A 17,058-nucleotide genomic window follows, 5' to 3' on the forward strand; every position below is an offset into this window, starting at 1 on the left:
GGAGAAGACATGGCGTTTTCCGAACTCCTGATGGCGAAAATTCCTATACGATTTTGTGATAAAACAGACAGACAACCACTGACGGTTCACATTGTGCGTTGGTGAATTGTGCAGCTAAACAAACACTTAATCGTGGCCTGTCTTTCTTCAAGTAGCCAAGAAAGGTGTGAACGATGAGCGGAGAAGGCACAAAATCAAGCGACCAGACACACGACCAGACAGGGGGTCGGGTTCAACCCGCACACCTCTCACAGTTCTTACCGACACTTTCTGCAATCTTGCTTAGAAACAAGTGAGCATTTGACAGTTTATTTTTAACACACATTCAGAGACAGCAAGCTGTGTAAAGTGTGAACTCAATTTCTTCTGTTCCCTTACGTGTTAATCACTTAATGTTATTGTTAACAGTTAAATTACTTCAATTGTAAGAACGACCTAGGTTACACACTGATGTAGTGGTAGCGAGTACACACTAATTCCAGCATGTATGAGTGAAAGATAGAGAGAAGAAAAGTGAGGGAGCACATATCTCAGTACTGCTAGTGCTAGCAGGACATGCTGAGCTGGCTTCTTTTATCGAAGTGGATTCACGGCGCGTTGTGCAGCGTTGCAATTTACAACGCGCGGCGCTACGAGGAGCGCTGCGATTCACTACGCGCGATGTATTATTCTGCTGTTACATTTTCTTCACAATCGCAAAGTTTACAACAGCTACATCTATCTGATCTATTTGAGAAATAAAACTCAATAAAACGAAAAACAGAGCTCCATTCTCTCTCTCTCTCTCACTCTTTCAACTGAGTTCACCATATATCACTGCGGCCGATGTAAAACGTGCCTAAGTTCCGGCCTTGAATACTTGGCAGTCATATCACTACATGTCATTGCAATGGCTTCTACTATATATTGGTAAGCAGCTGAGTTTTTAAACTGGGATGACGTTTTTAAACAAGTATCCGAGTACAGTGCCGCAGAACCGCTGTTAATCGATGTAATACCAGTTAACACTTGAGCAGCCATTTTGGAATTCGCGCATACGCAGATCGTTTTTTTCGTGTTTTTTTTCCCCGGTTGATTAGAACGCGTATATTCAGTCTGCAGAAAGTGCAATTTTGTAGTCTTGCAGCCCTGAAGTTGCTTTTGAGTGTCCAAAGAAAGAGTGTAAAGGTTCTAAGGATTACATCGGGCACACAAATACGCGATTTTTCTTGTTTTTCTGGTTGATTTGAACGCATGCGCAGATCGTTTTTTTTTTAGTGTTTGTTTTTTCTCCTCTTTCGGGTTCCTTCTTCGTTCCATGTAAGCGCTGGAACTGTTAACTGGTGTATAAATTCACTTGAGATAATATAATAGAGGTAGGTGCAATCAATTGTTGTTAAAAATGTTGCTGATAATCATACATGTACAAAAATAAAGCGAGTCAACAATCTGCGCTGGTGAGAGCAATAGCCGCGCTCTGGGAATCGCTGCGCTGCACAACACGCCGCGCTCTGTGAATCGCCGCGCTGCACAGCGCGCCGCGCTCTGTGAATCGCTTGCCTTCTTTTATACCTTCCAAAATCTAAGCTCAGTGAGTGCTGCTGGCTGGCAGGAAGTAAGTGGGTGGGGGTAACAAGGGGCAGGTGGGGGTAACCAAGTGCCTGCATCTGTGGGCGAGGACTGCCGTCCTGCTACATTACACCTTTCTTACTCCTGCAACAATCTAGCCGATAAAAGTTGCATTCCGTTGAGTCATGTTTGATTATAAGAGAACAGGAAAAGCAAATTATCTCGTCTTTTTGAGTGTCACTGTCACTGTCAGGGAATAAAGTGAGATGAAGGTTATGGAGGATTCTTGACTCATTGTCTCCCAGGTACGGATATATATCCGTACCCACTCATATGCCTCTATCTGATCAGGTATGGATATATCCGCTCAGACTGTTAGCTTCAGTCGCTTCCTGTAACGTCCATCTAATGTCTGCATTCCAGCGTGTTGATACACAGTTACTACAATTTTGAGTGACCTGCTATAGCACAACTGGTCTCGGCTAAAAAAAAAAAAGGTCAACATAGGTGGGGTAGAAAATGTTAAACAGTCATTTGAGTCAATGGAAAGTTGTTCACATTCGACATGACCGAATGAGAAAGCTGGTCCAGGAAAAATTTCAGAAACATACAGCGAAGTAACGAGCTCAGTTTTCATCTAAGACCAGCTTTTGCATTCGGCTTTGTTGATCTTATGTAAACTGCACACTGAATATCCCCCCGCCCTTCCTAAGATCTGAACATTGACTTTGCATTCGTGGGGTCAAGTTTGTTCAAAAACAATCATGGTATTTAAACTTAAAAAATTGCTGCATTAAAATTAAATGCTAAATCCTTCCCTTCTCATTCAAGGGACGTAAACACTCGGTGCACTCACAAAGGAATCATCGTTTATGGTGAAGTCTTTGACATTTTACCACCAATATCCTTCATTTGCGAGAAACTGACATGCTTTTCTCCCTCAAATAAGTGTACAGTACAATTTAATGTTGACCAGGAAACATTTCAGTCTCGGGTATGCATTTATATTATTGCTTTCCCAAGCTATTGTATTCAAGTGCTTTTCGTTGCAGAGAAACCCCGTATATTAATGTTCTAATATTGTTATTATTATTATTTTCATTATTATTATTACACTATATATTACTACTATTATGAGTAGTAGAAGTAGTATTTTTTTTTTATTGGTGTTCGGACCGGCACGGTTGGCCTAGTGGTGAGGCGTCCGCCCCGTGATCGGGAGGTCGTGGGTTCGAACCCCGGCTGGGTCATACCTAAGACTTTAAAATTGGCAATCTAGTGGCTGCTCCGCCTGGCGTCTGGCATTATGGGGTTAGTGCTAGGACTGGTTGGTCTGGTGTCAGAATAATGTGACTGGGTGAGACATGAAGCCTGTGCTGTGACTTCAGTCTTGTGTGTGGCGCACGTTATATGTCCAAGCAGCACCGCTCTGATATGGCCCTTCGTGGTCGGCTGGGCGTTAAGCAAACAAACAAACAAACAAACATATTGGTGTTCGTACAATAGAGGCATATTATGAAGCAGCTAATAAAGTTATCTCCAGATCTGACACGGCTTGCAGGTTAAATACATTTATAATTATTTGTGTGGTTGATACTCTGCAGTCTACATAGCACATGCAGAATTTCAACAGAGGCATACAATGGGTATATATTTTGTGTTTGGGTTCATTTTGTTTACCTTTTATTTGCAGCGTAAACGATGGCTGCAGGAAACTCACACCAGGAAGTTTGCCACCTCTGGGTATGTCATTGCCAGTGAGATATGTTTCTACGCCACAACTACAGCCTCAGAAACCACATGTAAGAGAATGATTACATTTTATGATGCTTGACATCATTTGTTTTCTGTTTGCATTTTGATCCACAGTATTTTGTACTCTGTGGGAGCGGAATCTTCCCATCATTATAGCCATGTAGCATTGGTGTGACAATATGTTATTCTCTTTGAGACTAAAGTGAAAATATCAAAACATGCGACAGTGAGCGGGTTTCAGATTCACAGTATTTTGACTCTGAAGTTTTCATTTTAATTTAATTGTCCTTATTTGAGTCCTTACTAAAATTTCAGTGCCAAAACTTTGTGCAGTGAATTAACTTTGTGAAGTAGACTTTGCTATGTTGACTTGGCCTATTGATATCAGGCTTCAGGTAATATTGTATGTGAACAGCAACACTAATGTTGTGACATCACCATATTTTGCACAATAATCAATAATCAAATGACCCAGCTATCTAGCACAACAACTGCAGTTGACAAGCCTGGGTTCTGAATATTAAATCAAGAAAGAAGTTAACACGGAAGATCTACACTTCAGGCTTTCAGAGCAAAATTCAGGAATGATGCGGTTATAACGTACAAGAATTTCCACCAGGGAATAAAGTCTATTCTTAAAACAAACCAACTGAGCCCCTGGTGAAACTTGTCTGGGAAGAACAATGCAGGCAGAATCCTTTGCAGCTTGTGCTGTGCAACACGTGGCGAGCAGCTCAGTGTAGCTAGCGGCAGGCATGCGGTGGGCAATCCCCTTGCTACACGATGTCTGATTGGATGGAGGTCCGAACCGACAGCAATGCAGACAATTATGAATGCACACGCCATTTTGTTATTAACCTTCACCGGATCATGCTTCGGACTACACAGTCCGGATGATGTGGGTCGTGTACGACACATACTTTCCAAAGAAGGATTCAACGTAAAAAGTATGGGTCATACACGATCCATGCCATAATAATAGGGATAACGCTTTGCCACCTCTTTACAAAGTATGGGTCGTACACGACCCACACCATCCGAATAACGATATACAACGTAAAATTCCTTACGTAATTCCATATGAGTCGTCCAGCACCCACATCATCCGGACTGTGTAGTTCAAATTACGTCATTGTTTATTTGTTTGTTTACAAAAATAAGTTTTTAAAAGTTGGGCAATGGGAAGGTCGTATAGTAATTGGAGATTACATGAAGTCTCAAATCAAAACTCCAAATAGTTTCAGAAATAAAGACGATTTTGTTAGACTATGGGTCGTCCACGACCCATAAAGCATGGTGAAGGTTAAAACTGTACATGTTGGTTTCCACTGGCCATCTGTATGCTGAAAGTTATCGGTATAGCATCCAGTTGTTTGAAGAAACCATCACCTTTTATTGTTGCAGCAGCAGTCTGAGGATAGAAGCCAAGTAAGACGGACAGTGAGAGGCTGTGACAGACTGGAGGGAAAAAAGACAGAAGTGAAGACAGAGGTCACGACAGAAAGAGATACACAAGAAGCACCGCTAGTAAGACTACCAGTGTCACAGTGCACGACAGAGCAACATTCACAATATTCAGATGTCAAGATAGAGATTGACGATGCTGAAGAACCACCATTGGCATGGTGCATGACACAGCAACAACCGCAGTCAGTGGAAAGAAGCCAAGCCAGACAGACAGTGAGCGGCTGTGACAGGATGGAGGAAGAAGAGTGGACAGTGAAGACAGAGGTCAAGATAGAAAGAGATACACAAGAACCACTACTGGTAAGACTACCAGTGTCACAGTGCATGACGGAGCAACACTCACAAGAGCCAGAGGTCAAGACAGAGGTCAAGATAGAGATCGACGTGGCGGAAGAACCACCACAAGCATGGTGCATGACACAGCAACATTCACAAGAGCCAGAGGTCAAGATAGAGATCGACGTGGCGGAAGAACCACCACTAGCATGGTGCATGGCACAGCAACATTCACACGGTGAGTGTTTAGATGATGGTTAGATTTTACAGCTGCATGTATTCATAAACATCAACGTGCATCATTTGCATCTAGATGATCACCGGTGTCAGTTTGCTAGCCATATAACCACACACGTCAAACTTGGAACTAGCTGATGATGCAGAAGGGGTCAAATTCAAAACAGAACGCAGTTTACAGTAGTCTCACGTAGGGCACTAGATTGAGTGCTGTCTGCTTTCTTAGCCAGGAATTTCAACCGCGCTCATTTCTGTATTCAGGAAAAATTTCTGTGTGTCACTTCAGACGGCATTTTTCACCATAAAAAGATCGAATCAAGAGTCAATTTATTGATTTCCGAATTCTTAAAACATTATAAATTCCTATTGACATTACGTGCGTGTCAAATATTTGTTCGTTTCTTGTTTATATAGAGCGTCATCAATCGTGCTCAAACGCAACGCGTGGTGTCATGTTTGGGTGATAGCGATCGATGTTAACTTGAAAGAAATATCTGCATCCAACACACGTGATTAACCTCTAATCTGAAAGATTTTATGTTTTAGTTCTTGGATTAATCAGCAAGCGAACATTTTAAACTCTGATGCAGCAAGAAATTTACATTGATTTTGCGGAAGCGATATGGTGTCAACAAACCGTTGCGTTTGGACACGAAAAAAGAACAATTTATGTGTATTTTTCCCTCCATGTTTTTTAGATTAATCCGGCATGGAAGTGAAAACCACTCCAATTTAGAATATTGCGCCATTTGAAGACAAAGCGCGCGATGGACGCCGAGGAATGGCCGAAAGTTCAAGGTTTTTACTTTGGCGTCATTTGTTGTGTTTTTGCAAATCCAGCGAAATTATGGATAGAATATGAAGTAATGACCACATTAGGCTTTCGAGTGCTGAGTTCTGTTTCTCTGATAAAACTAGAGATCCTGTCTGAATAGTTGTGCTTTCATCAACACTTTCCTACGTTCCTACATTTGTCAATTTTTGCTTTGTCATGTGCATTCATGCCGATCATGTGGTGTCACTGTTGCGTTTTTGGTTTGATAGACCTAAGTACGTTTTCAACCATCAATGATGCATCCCTTCATGAAATCACTTCGTGAAGTACCCCTAAAAGTCATTTACTGCGATTTACAAGATACGTGGTTGATATTATGGGATGCGGGAGATCAAACGCAACTTTACACTTTACACCAAGTCCGAGGTCGTCAGCATTATGTTTAAACTCGTTCAACTAAATGTCTTCTAACATACACTAATTTTTGTGGCAGATTGAATACTATGAATTAACATCATCATTGGGTCTGAACTTGCAGATCCTTATTGTGTCTGATCGCCGAGTGCTAGTTTTATGTCCAAACATAACTTGACGCTATGCACAGTCGATCTCCCCTGCCACGGCTGGTGTAATGTTAGGTTTGGGCACTCGGTTTTGTACTTATTTTATTTTTGGTAAAGAAAAATAGATGTAAAATTTAATATTGATATTATCTGTTTCAAATAACTCCCCCCCCCCCCCCCCCCCCCCCCCATAGAAACCACGTTTGTGTTGTAGTTAGTGTGATCCATGTCCAAACACAACATAACACATCGGTGTCAGCTTGAACTGTCACAGTGTTGTAGTGTAATATTGAGTTTAAACATACACCTGTGAAATAAGTCTCTTCTTTCAAATGGGATAATGCTTTAGTCTAATTGTTTGCAATGCAGCCCAGCACAACAAAAATATAATCTGTAGGAAAACTGCATTATACAATTTCACCATAATCTGTTTGAAGATAACTTGACGCCGGTTCTGAGACACCCCTCGGTGTAATGTTAAGTTTGGATAGGTTATTTTTGTTATTCTAGATCATCAAAATCTTTTTGCATGTCCGGACCAACCATGCATAGCTACCAAGCATGCATAGCTTTTTTTTTCTTCTAGTTAGTGTTTTTTGTTTTTTGGTACTTGTGGTTGGGAATTCATGTCCAACATAACATGACACCAACGCATGAATGTCAGGGTATGTCATGTTATCTTTGGGCAACATTTTGTGACTTTTTCCGTTTTTATAGTTTCTTAGTCTATTTTCATCTAGCTTTCCTTTTTATCTACCATTTTGTACAGGTAAATGTAGACTACATGTATACATTTTTGAGTCACTTGAGAAAAAGTGACTCTATGTAATCGGTCAGTGTTAGTCTGTCCGGCCGGCCGGCCGGCCGGCCATCCGGCCGGCCATCCGGCCGGCCGTCCGTAGACACCACCTTAACGTTGGACTTTTCTCGGAAACTATCAAAGCGATCGGGCTCATATTTTGTTTAGTCGTGACCTCCAATGACCTCTACACTTTAACGATGGTTTCGTTGACCTTTGACCTTTTTCAAGGTCACAGGTCAGCGTCAAAGGAAAAATTAGACATTTTATATCTTTGACAAAGTTCATCGGATGTGATTGAAACTTTGTAGGATTATTCTTTACATCAAAGTATTTACATCTGTAGCCTTTTACGAACGTTATCAGAAAAACAAGGGAGATAACTAGCCTTTTCTGTTCGGCAACACACAACTTAACGTTGGGCTTTTCTCGGAAACTATAAAAGTGACCGGGCTCAAATTTTATGTGAACGTGACTCATTGTGTTGTGAATAGCAATTTCTTCCTGTCCATCTGATGCCTCATATAATATTCAGAACTGCGAAAGTGACTCGATCGAGCGTTTGCTCTTCTTGTTTTCTTTTAATTGGTTTGAACATAACTTGACACCAGCTGAAAGAAACCACCCAGTTTAATGTTATGTTTGGACACAAAACATGTTTTACTTTAGCATCATTACTTTAGAACCATCATGTTTTTTTTCTTTCTTTTCAATGTAGATTTAGGCCAATTAAGTTTTCATCGAGCATTCATTTCCATCTAGCATTTTTTACATTTTTTACATGTAGTTGAAATGTTTGTTTATAGACAGTATATTTGTTCACATAATTGGTTTGAATTTTTACATTCATTTCACTGAAGAAGGGCGTGGCCCGAAAGTCTTTGGAACTTGGTGTTTACTGTTGTTTTTTTCTAATTAATTAATAATTGGTTTGAACATAACTTGACACCAGCTGAAAGAAACCACCCAGTGTAATGTTATGTTTGGACACACACAAAAATGGCTTGGGAATCATCAGATTCTTTAGCATGTACTAACCTTGCAAGCATATCTGTTCTTTTCTAAACTGTAGATTTACTGGTAAGTGTTTTATGATACTTGTCATTGGGAATACATGACCAAACATAACATGACACCAACACATGTACCAAGTCAAGTCAAGTCAAGTATTTTAGTGTTTTGGGCCCAGAGGGCTTTGAAACAAAGATATAACTTTAACAAAAAAAGGTAACAAATCAGACAGTTAATTTGTGTATACAAATTGAGCGGACAAATACAACAATACTATACAACCAAAATAAATTGGCAATATACACTTCCATACATACAAACAAAAAGAAAAGAAAAATAGGTTTAACAAAATTAGGTAAGAAATCAGACAGATAATTATGTATACATTAAGCGTACAACGATAATATACAGCCGAAATAAATTGGCAATACCATTATGCCATGCATCTTTTGTAAAAACACAAAACAAAACCAAAATACATACCAATAAAGAAACTAGATGTAACGCTAACATACTAAAATCATAACATGGGCTACAAATCTTGCTAGCTTCATTAGTTTTATCTTAGATTTACAATTCATTAACTGTTCATATTTTAAACAATTTGGGTGAGATCGGTAATAAGGACTAATTAATTTTCTTCTTTCAGACACTATACTTTCGTCGGTACAAATGAACAAATAGTGGAACTCATCACCTAATTCATTTTTATCGCACATATCACACAATCTTTCATTTCTAGGAGCATTAAAAAATCTGTGCTGATGTATTGGCAACTTATGATTGCTTGTTCTAAATTTTGCTAATCTAACTTGGAATTTCCTAGGCAACCAAAACAAATACCTTTCCAGACAAAAATCCTTTTTATATATTCTGTAATTAAAACACAAGCTGTTGGCATTCACGTCAGTGTTCCATTCCTGCAGGAATTGATCTCTTAGCCTTTGTTTTACAACGTTTTTAAAACCTGAGACGGCAAGACTCTGAGTTGTCCATAAATAGGATAGACCCAACTTATTTAACATAGTATTGACATGCGACAACCAGGGCAATTTAACGTTTTGTACATGGTACAACTTCAAATGTAGTTTTAACATTAAACAAGACATCTTATTCGCACCATCGTTCATTTCTTTCATCAGTTTATACCAATAAACCAGTAACTGACATTGTACCTCAATTCTAATTGGATAACGACCAAGCTCTCCGTAAACCATAGAAGTGGGTGTAGTTTTATATACATCAAGAAGCATTTGTTTAAATTGCAATTGAAACCTTGACAATATGTCTAATGAATCATATCCCCACACCTCACAACCATACAGCAAAATTGGATGTACACACTTCTCAAAAAGATCCAATTGCACATCAATTGGTAAATTTAGTTTTCTACATTTTCGAATTAACGAGAACATTGCACGATTACCAATCAAACATTGACGTTTCATGGCATTATGAAATTTGTTATTATAATTAAATAGTACACCTAAGTACACATAGTCCCAAACTACTTGGACAGGTATATACTCCATTCAAGACAAAATTTGGGATATTCCGTATTTTCCCCCGCGAAAAAACAACTATTTTTGTCTTTTCAATATTTATGCTTAGTCCCCAGTTTTTACAATAACGATCTAGTCCATCCAGGGCTTTTTGCATTTCTCCAGGTGTTTCGGCGAGTATAGAAGTATCATCAGCATATATTAACAGGAACAAATACATATAGTCATTAATGTGTTCAACATCTATTTCTTGGGCTCTTTTCCATAACATGATGCCAACACAACATGTCTTGTGTGGACATAATGTACTTGCATAGTGACTTTCACAACTTGGAACATGCCAATACTTGTAGTTTCACAGCTTCTCTGAGCTGTTATATTTCTCTTCCACTTTCATAAAAACATATTATGATACGGCACAGCACATCATCTATTTTCAGATGAGACTGTGTCTGCTGAGTCTGCAGGCAGATATGCCTTTCAGGCAAGACCCCCTGCCAGCAGCATTGAGAACGCGCAAGATGGAAGTAGGTCGAGCGAGAGCAGAGGCAAGCTGTACTACAAAACTTTGGTAGAGTTCCATAAAGAAACGGGGACTTTAGAAGAATTCAGACAGAGCCTAGCTGAGAGGCAAAAGGATTACAGGACCCATCGACAGACGCCCGAAGCAAAACTGAAACACAACGAACGCGCAAGGGTTGCCATGCAGGCTTTGAGACAAAGGAAGAGAGACGCAGCGGAGGCAGAGTTGACTACACGGGCTGGCCTAGAGGAAAAGGCAAAAGAAGATGCACAGAAGAAGTTGGCAAACACCGAGTATCAGCGGAAGAGGCGAGCCAACATGACACAAGAGAAAAAGGATCAGATAAATACACAGTGGGTAGTACAATAGTTCTATTACAGTGGACCCACTCTTTTAAGACCCCCTCTTTTATGACCCCCTCTTTTAAGACCCCCTCTTTTATGACCCCCTCTTTTAAGGACCCCCGCTTTTATGACCCCCTTTTTTAAGGACCCCCGCTTTTATGACCCCCTCTTTTGAGACCGATTTTCCCTGGACTTTGAAATGTCTTAAAAGAGGAGTTCCACTGTATTTCACTAGCATTTTCTTGCAGTGCTTGACAGTAAACACTAAAGTGCAGTTACTTTTTGACAGGAGATTGTCAAGGGAATAATGCTGGGTAATAATGGTTTAGTCACAACTTTTCTTCCCCTGAAGTCAGAGTGTGGCTGCTTACGTTGCGGGGTAATTGAAAACAGTCACACACGCAATCTTCTCACCGAACCCTCCCCCCGTGTACACTACATTGGGTGTGCACGTTAAAGATCCCACGATTGACAAAAGGGTCTTTCCTGGCAAAATTGCTTAGGCACAGTTAATAATTGTCTACCTATACCCGTGTGACTTGGAATAATAGGCCGTGAAAGGTAAATATGCGCCGAAATGGCTGCAATCTACTGGCCGTATAAAATTTCATCTCACACGGCATCACTGCAGAGCGCCTAGAACTGTACCCACGGAATATGCGCGATATAAGACTCATTGATTGATTGATTGATTGTTGGGGTGATCCTGGGGGTGTTTAGCCCAGGTACGCAAACAAACAACAAACAAACAAACAACATTTCTAAGCTATCCTTTTATCCTTTTTTTTCACATGGGATGTGGGTTTGGTGGTTGCAGTGTATTAAATCCGTTGCACTGTTTTGTTCCAGACGGAAGGAGAACAGGAAAAAAAAGAAAGAGGCTGAGGAGAAAAAGCCCAAACCACAGAAACCACAAGAAACCATTCCCAAGACATCTATAGGCTCTCCATTCAAGTCGCCCGAAGCTTTGCTGCCTCAAGAGCATCAAAGCATGAACCAAAAGACCGAACAAAACTGGTCGAATTACGGGAGTATCAGATGAGGGCAATTAACCGTTCCCCGCGGAAGAAAGCAGCAGCCGCCAAGCTCTGTCTACTTAACAGAATTGTCAACAATAAGGAACAAGATCTTGAGAATAAATTTTGGAACAAGATAAAAACGCGGATCAGGATGAACAAGAAGAAACGTGACAAAGACACTGAAATGTAGGAGACAGATTGTTGCAGACGCCATTGCCATCTCAAACTCTGAGTCGGTAAAGACTATATCAGAATCCCTCGGAGTATCCTGGAACTTTGCAAAGAAATGTTCCATGTTGTCGGATGAGTCTGAGGAGGCTGCCAGTTCATTTGCAGAAAATGGCACGTCTCTGTCTGAGGTTGACAAGATGATGGAGGAGTTTTATGCCAGACCGGATATCGCCATAATGATCCCAGACAGACGCAGGGTCAAGAAAGACCTTGTGCCAAGGTCAGTACTGTGCACCACCCTCAAGAAGGCACATGCAGAATTTGTGGCCTCAACAGGAAAGCAGGTTTCCTACAGCAAATTCAAGAAGTGTCGCCCGCAACATGTGCTCACAGCTGGCCACAGGTCAAGGGCAAGTTGTCTGTGTATCCACTGTGCCAATGTTGGTCAGAAGCTGAAGGTGCTGCAAAAGCTGATGAGGAAATCAGAGGCTTCTGGCAACAACACAGACCAACTGGTGGAACACATGGAGGAGGCAGTTGCAGTCACCTTGTGTGCAAGAGATCCCTCTATGCCTTGCCATCGCCCTGCCTGTGTGAATAGGAAATGTGGAGAGTGTGGCGTTAAGCGCCTCATCAACATGTACCAGCCACTTGACCCCAGCAATGAAGTGTCCCGGTTGCGATGGGAGCTTGTCAAGAAAGACAACAGCAACAACACTGGCAATGTGACAAAGCAGGTAAAGGCATCCGTATTGTTTGTAGTTTTCTCCTAATTATGCTTTTGATGAATTTTTTCTTTTCTTTTCAAGTTTGACAAATTAATAGCTGTACTGTACATTTGTATACAATCCCATTGTAATATTCACTTGTTTGTTTGTTTGGTTATGGTTGATCAATTTATTATTTATTATTTTGTTCTTGCGCTGTGATCATGCAAGGTATTGTGTGGAAGTTATGCGCTATATAAATACATAGTCATTTATTCATTCATTCATTGTGTGATGCTGTGGGAAATCATTAGCCTACTTACACCACACTGGTGCTTATACATGTTGATATGCTCTTATGTTATCTTCAGGGGACAATTCAAGACTTGCTGGTAGAGCTAGCTGAGGAGATGTCAACCATGGCCAGGCACATCCACACGGCCAAATGGGAGTATCTCCAGTTCCGCCAGTTGCGAATGAATCTGCCACCTGGATGGATACTGACTGTACTGGATTTTGCCGAGAATTATCGGTAAGTATGACTTTTTACATTGAATTTTATTTTATATTGCTGAAAGTATGAATAATGGTGACTGAAGGGTATGGTAAAAAATATCGAATAATTAAAGTCAAGGGACAAATATATTACCCGGAAAAGAGCAAAACGCTAATCCTCATCTAACACCGAGGTTCAGCGTTTGGCTCTTTTCCCAGTGATGTTCTTTTATATGTTGCTGAAAGTTGTGCCTTTCCAGCTGAATCTTGTTGACATTAAGTTCTGTCTGATGTGTCAGCTTTTTAAAAATATTGTATCATCCTCAGACCTGGGAACCCATACGATTTCGCCGTATTTTGTACGCATGATTGTCGAGAATACGCTCAGTATGGTCAGTGGGAAAAAAATACGACGAGAAAAATTCCTAGACTACTTTTCTTCACAAGCCCATCCTGAAGCCGATCCAGTATTTTGGCACATGATTACGTCACTATATTAGCCGCTGTCGAAAAAAATATAATCGGATCGTGTCAATCAATCAAAACAACCAGGCAAACGAAAGTACGGTATTTGGCGAAATCGGCTCTGAGAATAAACAAGTGAATCAAAGAAGAAAAGTGAAAAAGTTTAAAGAAAAATATCACACACGCACACAATTTGTAACCAACACACACATGTTGTCCCGCCCGGAATAAGCTTTTTTGGGATGATTTACGACTTTTGCGCACATTTCGAGCAGACGAAAACACAACATGGTGGCTCTCGCTCCTCCAACTATCGCGAGACACAAAAAAACGAAATCTCGCGCGCGCGAGATCCTGATACATCCGGTGTTTCTCTGTACGCTTGTCACTACGACTTGTTGACAAACGAAGATTCGGGAATGAAAGAGAAAAGCGCCGAGTCTTGAGTAGAGAGCTAATAAAGTACCGGTAATCGCTAATCGAGCGAAATGAAAATCCGCGGCGACTTCCATTAGGTGAATGCTATTCAAGTTTAGGTAACGTTTTAGCCGCATCTTTTTATAAGCCGCAATGCGATTTTTTTTTTAAAGTCGCGGCTTGTAGTCAGTCAAATACGGTACAGTTTTTGTCAGTAAAAATTGAAAAAAGCATTTGTTTTAAATGTATAGGTAAACTTAATTAACGGTGTGACGGACGCGCATGAGGCATGTTTTAATCATGGATGTGCAAACGCTATGTGGAGTACGCTCATTTTTTTGAAAATACACCAAGTTTGTTTGAGAATACTCAAAGTGCAAAACAGGGGTTTCCAGGTCTGCATCTTTGATCTGCATGTTCTAGGTGTGAATACCAAGGAGAAGTCCAGGCTGCCCATTGGAAGTACGACCAGGCCACGATCTTTCCCACAGTGACATACTTCCGATGTGCATGTGGTGAAGTGGCGAAAGAGACAGTCATAATTCTCTCGCCAGACCTGACCCATGATGCCTCTGCTGTCTACACATTCACAAAGGCAGTCATCCTTCACCTTCAACATCATCGAGGGCTGAACATCCAGCATCAGGTGCGCATTTATGTTTCTATGCTAGAAACTTTCTTTTCACATCAGCATCATAATGATAATAATAATAATAATTGTCAGTAAGTACTGGTGTCACATGACTAATGTGAACCAGTTGATTGGCAAATGGCGATTTGTTTATTTGGTGTTTATCGTCGTTTTCAACCACGAAGGGTTATATCGCGACAGGGAAAGGGGGAAGATGGGATAGAGCCACTTGTCAATTGTTTCTTATTCACAAAAGCACTAATCAAAAGTTTGCTCCAGGGGCTTGCAACGTAGTACAATATATTACCTTACTAGGAGAATGCAAGTTTCCAGTACAAAGGACTTAACATTTCTTACATACTGCTTGACTAAAATCTTTGCAAAAATTGACTATATTCTATACAAGAAACACTTAACAAGGGTAAAAGGAGAAACAAAATCCGTTAGTCACCTCTTACGACATGCTGGGGAGCATCGGGTAAATTCTTCCCCCTAACCCGCGGGGGGGTCTAATGGCGATGCGCTAAAACTGTTAGCGCACTCTTGGAGCGAGACTGTGCTCTCATCCTCAGAATTAATTAATGACATGTAGCTTATATTCTCCACAATACCAAATGACCATAAATTCCCTGCTTCTCAATTAAAGCAGAAGTGGGTTTTTTTTCTGACAGATTGCATGTGCCTGTGCCACTGATCTAAAAATAGAAGCCTCTGTGTTTCATCTCATTTTTGCCGACTTGCATAGATTCTTCTCATATGCCGTGTAAGTGGCATGTAGCTTATCCACATTACCAAATGATGAGTTAGTATACAATTCCCAGCGGCTAACAGAAAACACAAGTGTTATTCCGATAACGTACCAGCTACAGTGAAGACTGACTCGATCGACTCTGTCATACGTAGCAGACTACACTGAAATACGACTGCATCAGTTCAGTAAATGAATGGTTTCCGAATTATTATTTCAAGGCAAGAACAATCGTAATCGAAAACGTGTAGGGTTCAGAACGTTCTTACCATATATAAAACTTATTACCAGCCTGCCTCATGCGTGCAGACTCAGTGCAGACTGCAGTGGTTCGATTGCCCTAGCCTAGCAGACGACATAAACCCCGTTTAGCAAATTAACATGTTGGGCAAATGTGAACGAAAAAACGATAGGGATATTATACGTGTAGGTTTCAGAGCATTCTTACCGTTCATATTTAGTATCAGACTCCCCGATGAGGGAAGATACAACACGAGAAATATGCCACATTTATTTTGAAAATGTGCTAACCGTCGAGTCCTTCGGAGGGGTAGTCAATTCAAGGGGAGTCACTCCGCACAGTCAATCCGTCGAAGCTCGACTGGAGGTTTCGAATCGCAAATAACGAAGAGCACAGTCCTTTCTACGAGTTCAAATGAGGTCTCTCTGAAAGATCATCACTGTTCAGCTTAATGCTACACTGGAATTTACCAACAGAAATTAAAATGCGTGTGACGAAAGCACGACACACTTGAGACACCCCACACAAAAGTAGATCTTACTGCACACGACCTGACCACACAGTTATGCCTATTCAAATGCGCGTAGCAAAATGTGCGTTTGGAATCTTCTTTTTTCTATGGCGGTACTGACAATATTGTTATTGAAACAATCCCAGTGCACAAAGGGATTTATAGAGCAAATCTCAAAAATAATTATTAAACTCAGCGCTATGCGCTTCGTTCAATAATGAATTTTCTCAATTTGCTCTATAAATCCCTTAGTGCACTGGGATGTCTCAATAACTTAAATAATAATGAATAGTTTTTATATAGTGCTGTTCTTTCTAACAAGTCTCCTTGCGCTTAAATTCTTATATTTGAAAAGGGGAGGGGGGCATTTACCTAACACCATATTTATTCCTTCCCTGTTTGTTCTCCTCGTTTTATACATATTATCACTTGCTGTTTTTCAGGTACAATTCACTGATGGTTGTGCGGCCCAATTCAAGAGCAAGGAGCCCTTCATGGACTTGTCCATGTCAATGCAGGACTTTGGCTTTCCCATTGAAAGGGCCTTTTTTGGCTCTTATCATGGGAAAGGGCCATGCGATGGTGCAGGTGGAATGGCAAAAAGTGCTGCCCGAAGAGCAGTCTTGGGGGAACAGGTGCGTAATGTTGCTAGACCTTATAAAAGGTCATCATGACTCTCATATTAATTGGGAAAATGTGTGTCCGAATTATTACAAAAGATAAATTGTTGTACTTTGGTATTTGTAAATTTTGTTTGTCCTCGTTAATTGTGAACAGGATATAATGTTGATATAAAGTTGAAAGTCAAGATTGGATTTGTTTAGGCTACGTGCGTGTGTGCATGTGAATTAGA

The 17,058-nt window shown here is 40.6% G+C and overlaps 2 protein-coding genes across 3 annotated transcripts; both read left to right on the top strand.

Annotated features, from left to right (window-relative positions):
• On the top strand, window positions 1-11,842 carry LOC138949727 (caldesmon-like). Of its 2 annotated transcripts, none has more exons than XM_070321528.1 (5): window positions 1-292; window positions 3,242-3,350; window positions 4,708-5,284; window positions 10,374-10,809; window positions 11,650-11,842. In XM_070321528.1, exons 1-5 carry the CDS (start codon window positions 174-176, stop codon window positions 11,840-11,842), a joined length of 1,434 nt encoding a protein of 477 aa, XP_070177629.1. In that variant the 5' UTR covers window positions 1-173. The 2 variants fall into 2 exon arrangements, with proteins under 2 accessions (XP_070177629.1, XP_070177630.1); XM_070321529.1 differs by having other exon boundaries at window positions 4,711-5,284.
• A 17-nt stretch (window positions 11,843-11,859) lies between these two features.
• On the top strand, window positions 11,860-16,977 carry LOC138949735 (uncharacterized). The gene is made up of 4 exons (XM_070321540.1): window positions 11,860-12,727; window positions 13,069-13,229; window positions 14,498-14,720; window positions 16,649-16,977. The coding sequence occupies exons 1-4, from the start codon at window positions 12,113-12,115 to the stop codon at window positions 16,877-16,879; spliced, it is 1,230 nt and encodes a 409-aa protein (XP_070177641.1). The 5' UTR covers window positions 11,860-12,112; the 3' UTR covers window positions 16,880-16,977.
• Window positions 16,978-17,058: the final 81 nt, after the last annotated feature.

This window comes from Littorina saxatilis, linkage group LG16, assembly GCF_037325665.1.
Source record: "Littorina saxatilis isolate snail1 linkage group LG16, US_GU_Lsax_2.0, whole genome shotgun sequence".
Classification (NCBI taxonomy): domain Eukaryota; kingdom Metazoa; phylum Mollusca; class Gastropoda; order Littorinimorpha; family Littorinidae; genus Littorina; species Littorina saxatilis.

Excerpts from the sequence above, each read along its gene's own strand:
- LOC138949727 (XM_070321528.1), top strand. The coding sequence starts at position 174 with ATGAGCGGAGAAGGCACAAAATCAAGCGACCAGACACACGACCAGACA. Across the intron at positions 293-3,241 it reads GCAATCTTGCTTAGAAACAA|CGTAAACGATGGCTGCAGGA; the intron begins GTGAGCATTTGA and ends TTTTATTTGCAG. Across the intron at positions 10,810-11,649 it reads AAGGATCAGATAAATACACA|ACGGAAGGAGAACAGGAAAA; the intron begins GTGGGTAGTACA and ends GTTTTGTTCCAG.
- LOC138949735 (XM_070321540.1), top strand. The coding sequence starts at position 12,113 with ATGTTGTCGGATGAGTCTGAGGAGGCTGCCAGTTCATTTGCAGAAAAT. Across the intron at positions 12,728-13,068 it reads CTGGCAATGTGACAAAGCAG|GGGACAATTCAAGACTTGCT; the intron begins GTAAAGGCATCC and ends TGTTATCTTCAG. Across the intron at positions 13,230-14,497 it reads GATTTTGCCGAGAATTATCG|GTGTGAATACCAAGGAGAAG; the intron begins GTAAGTATGACT and ends TGCATGTTCTAG.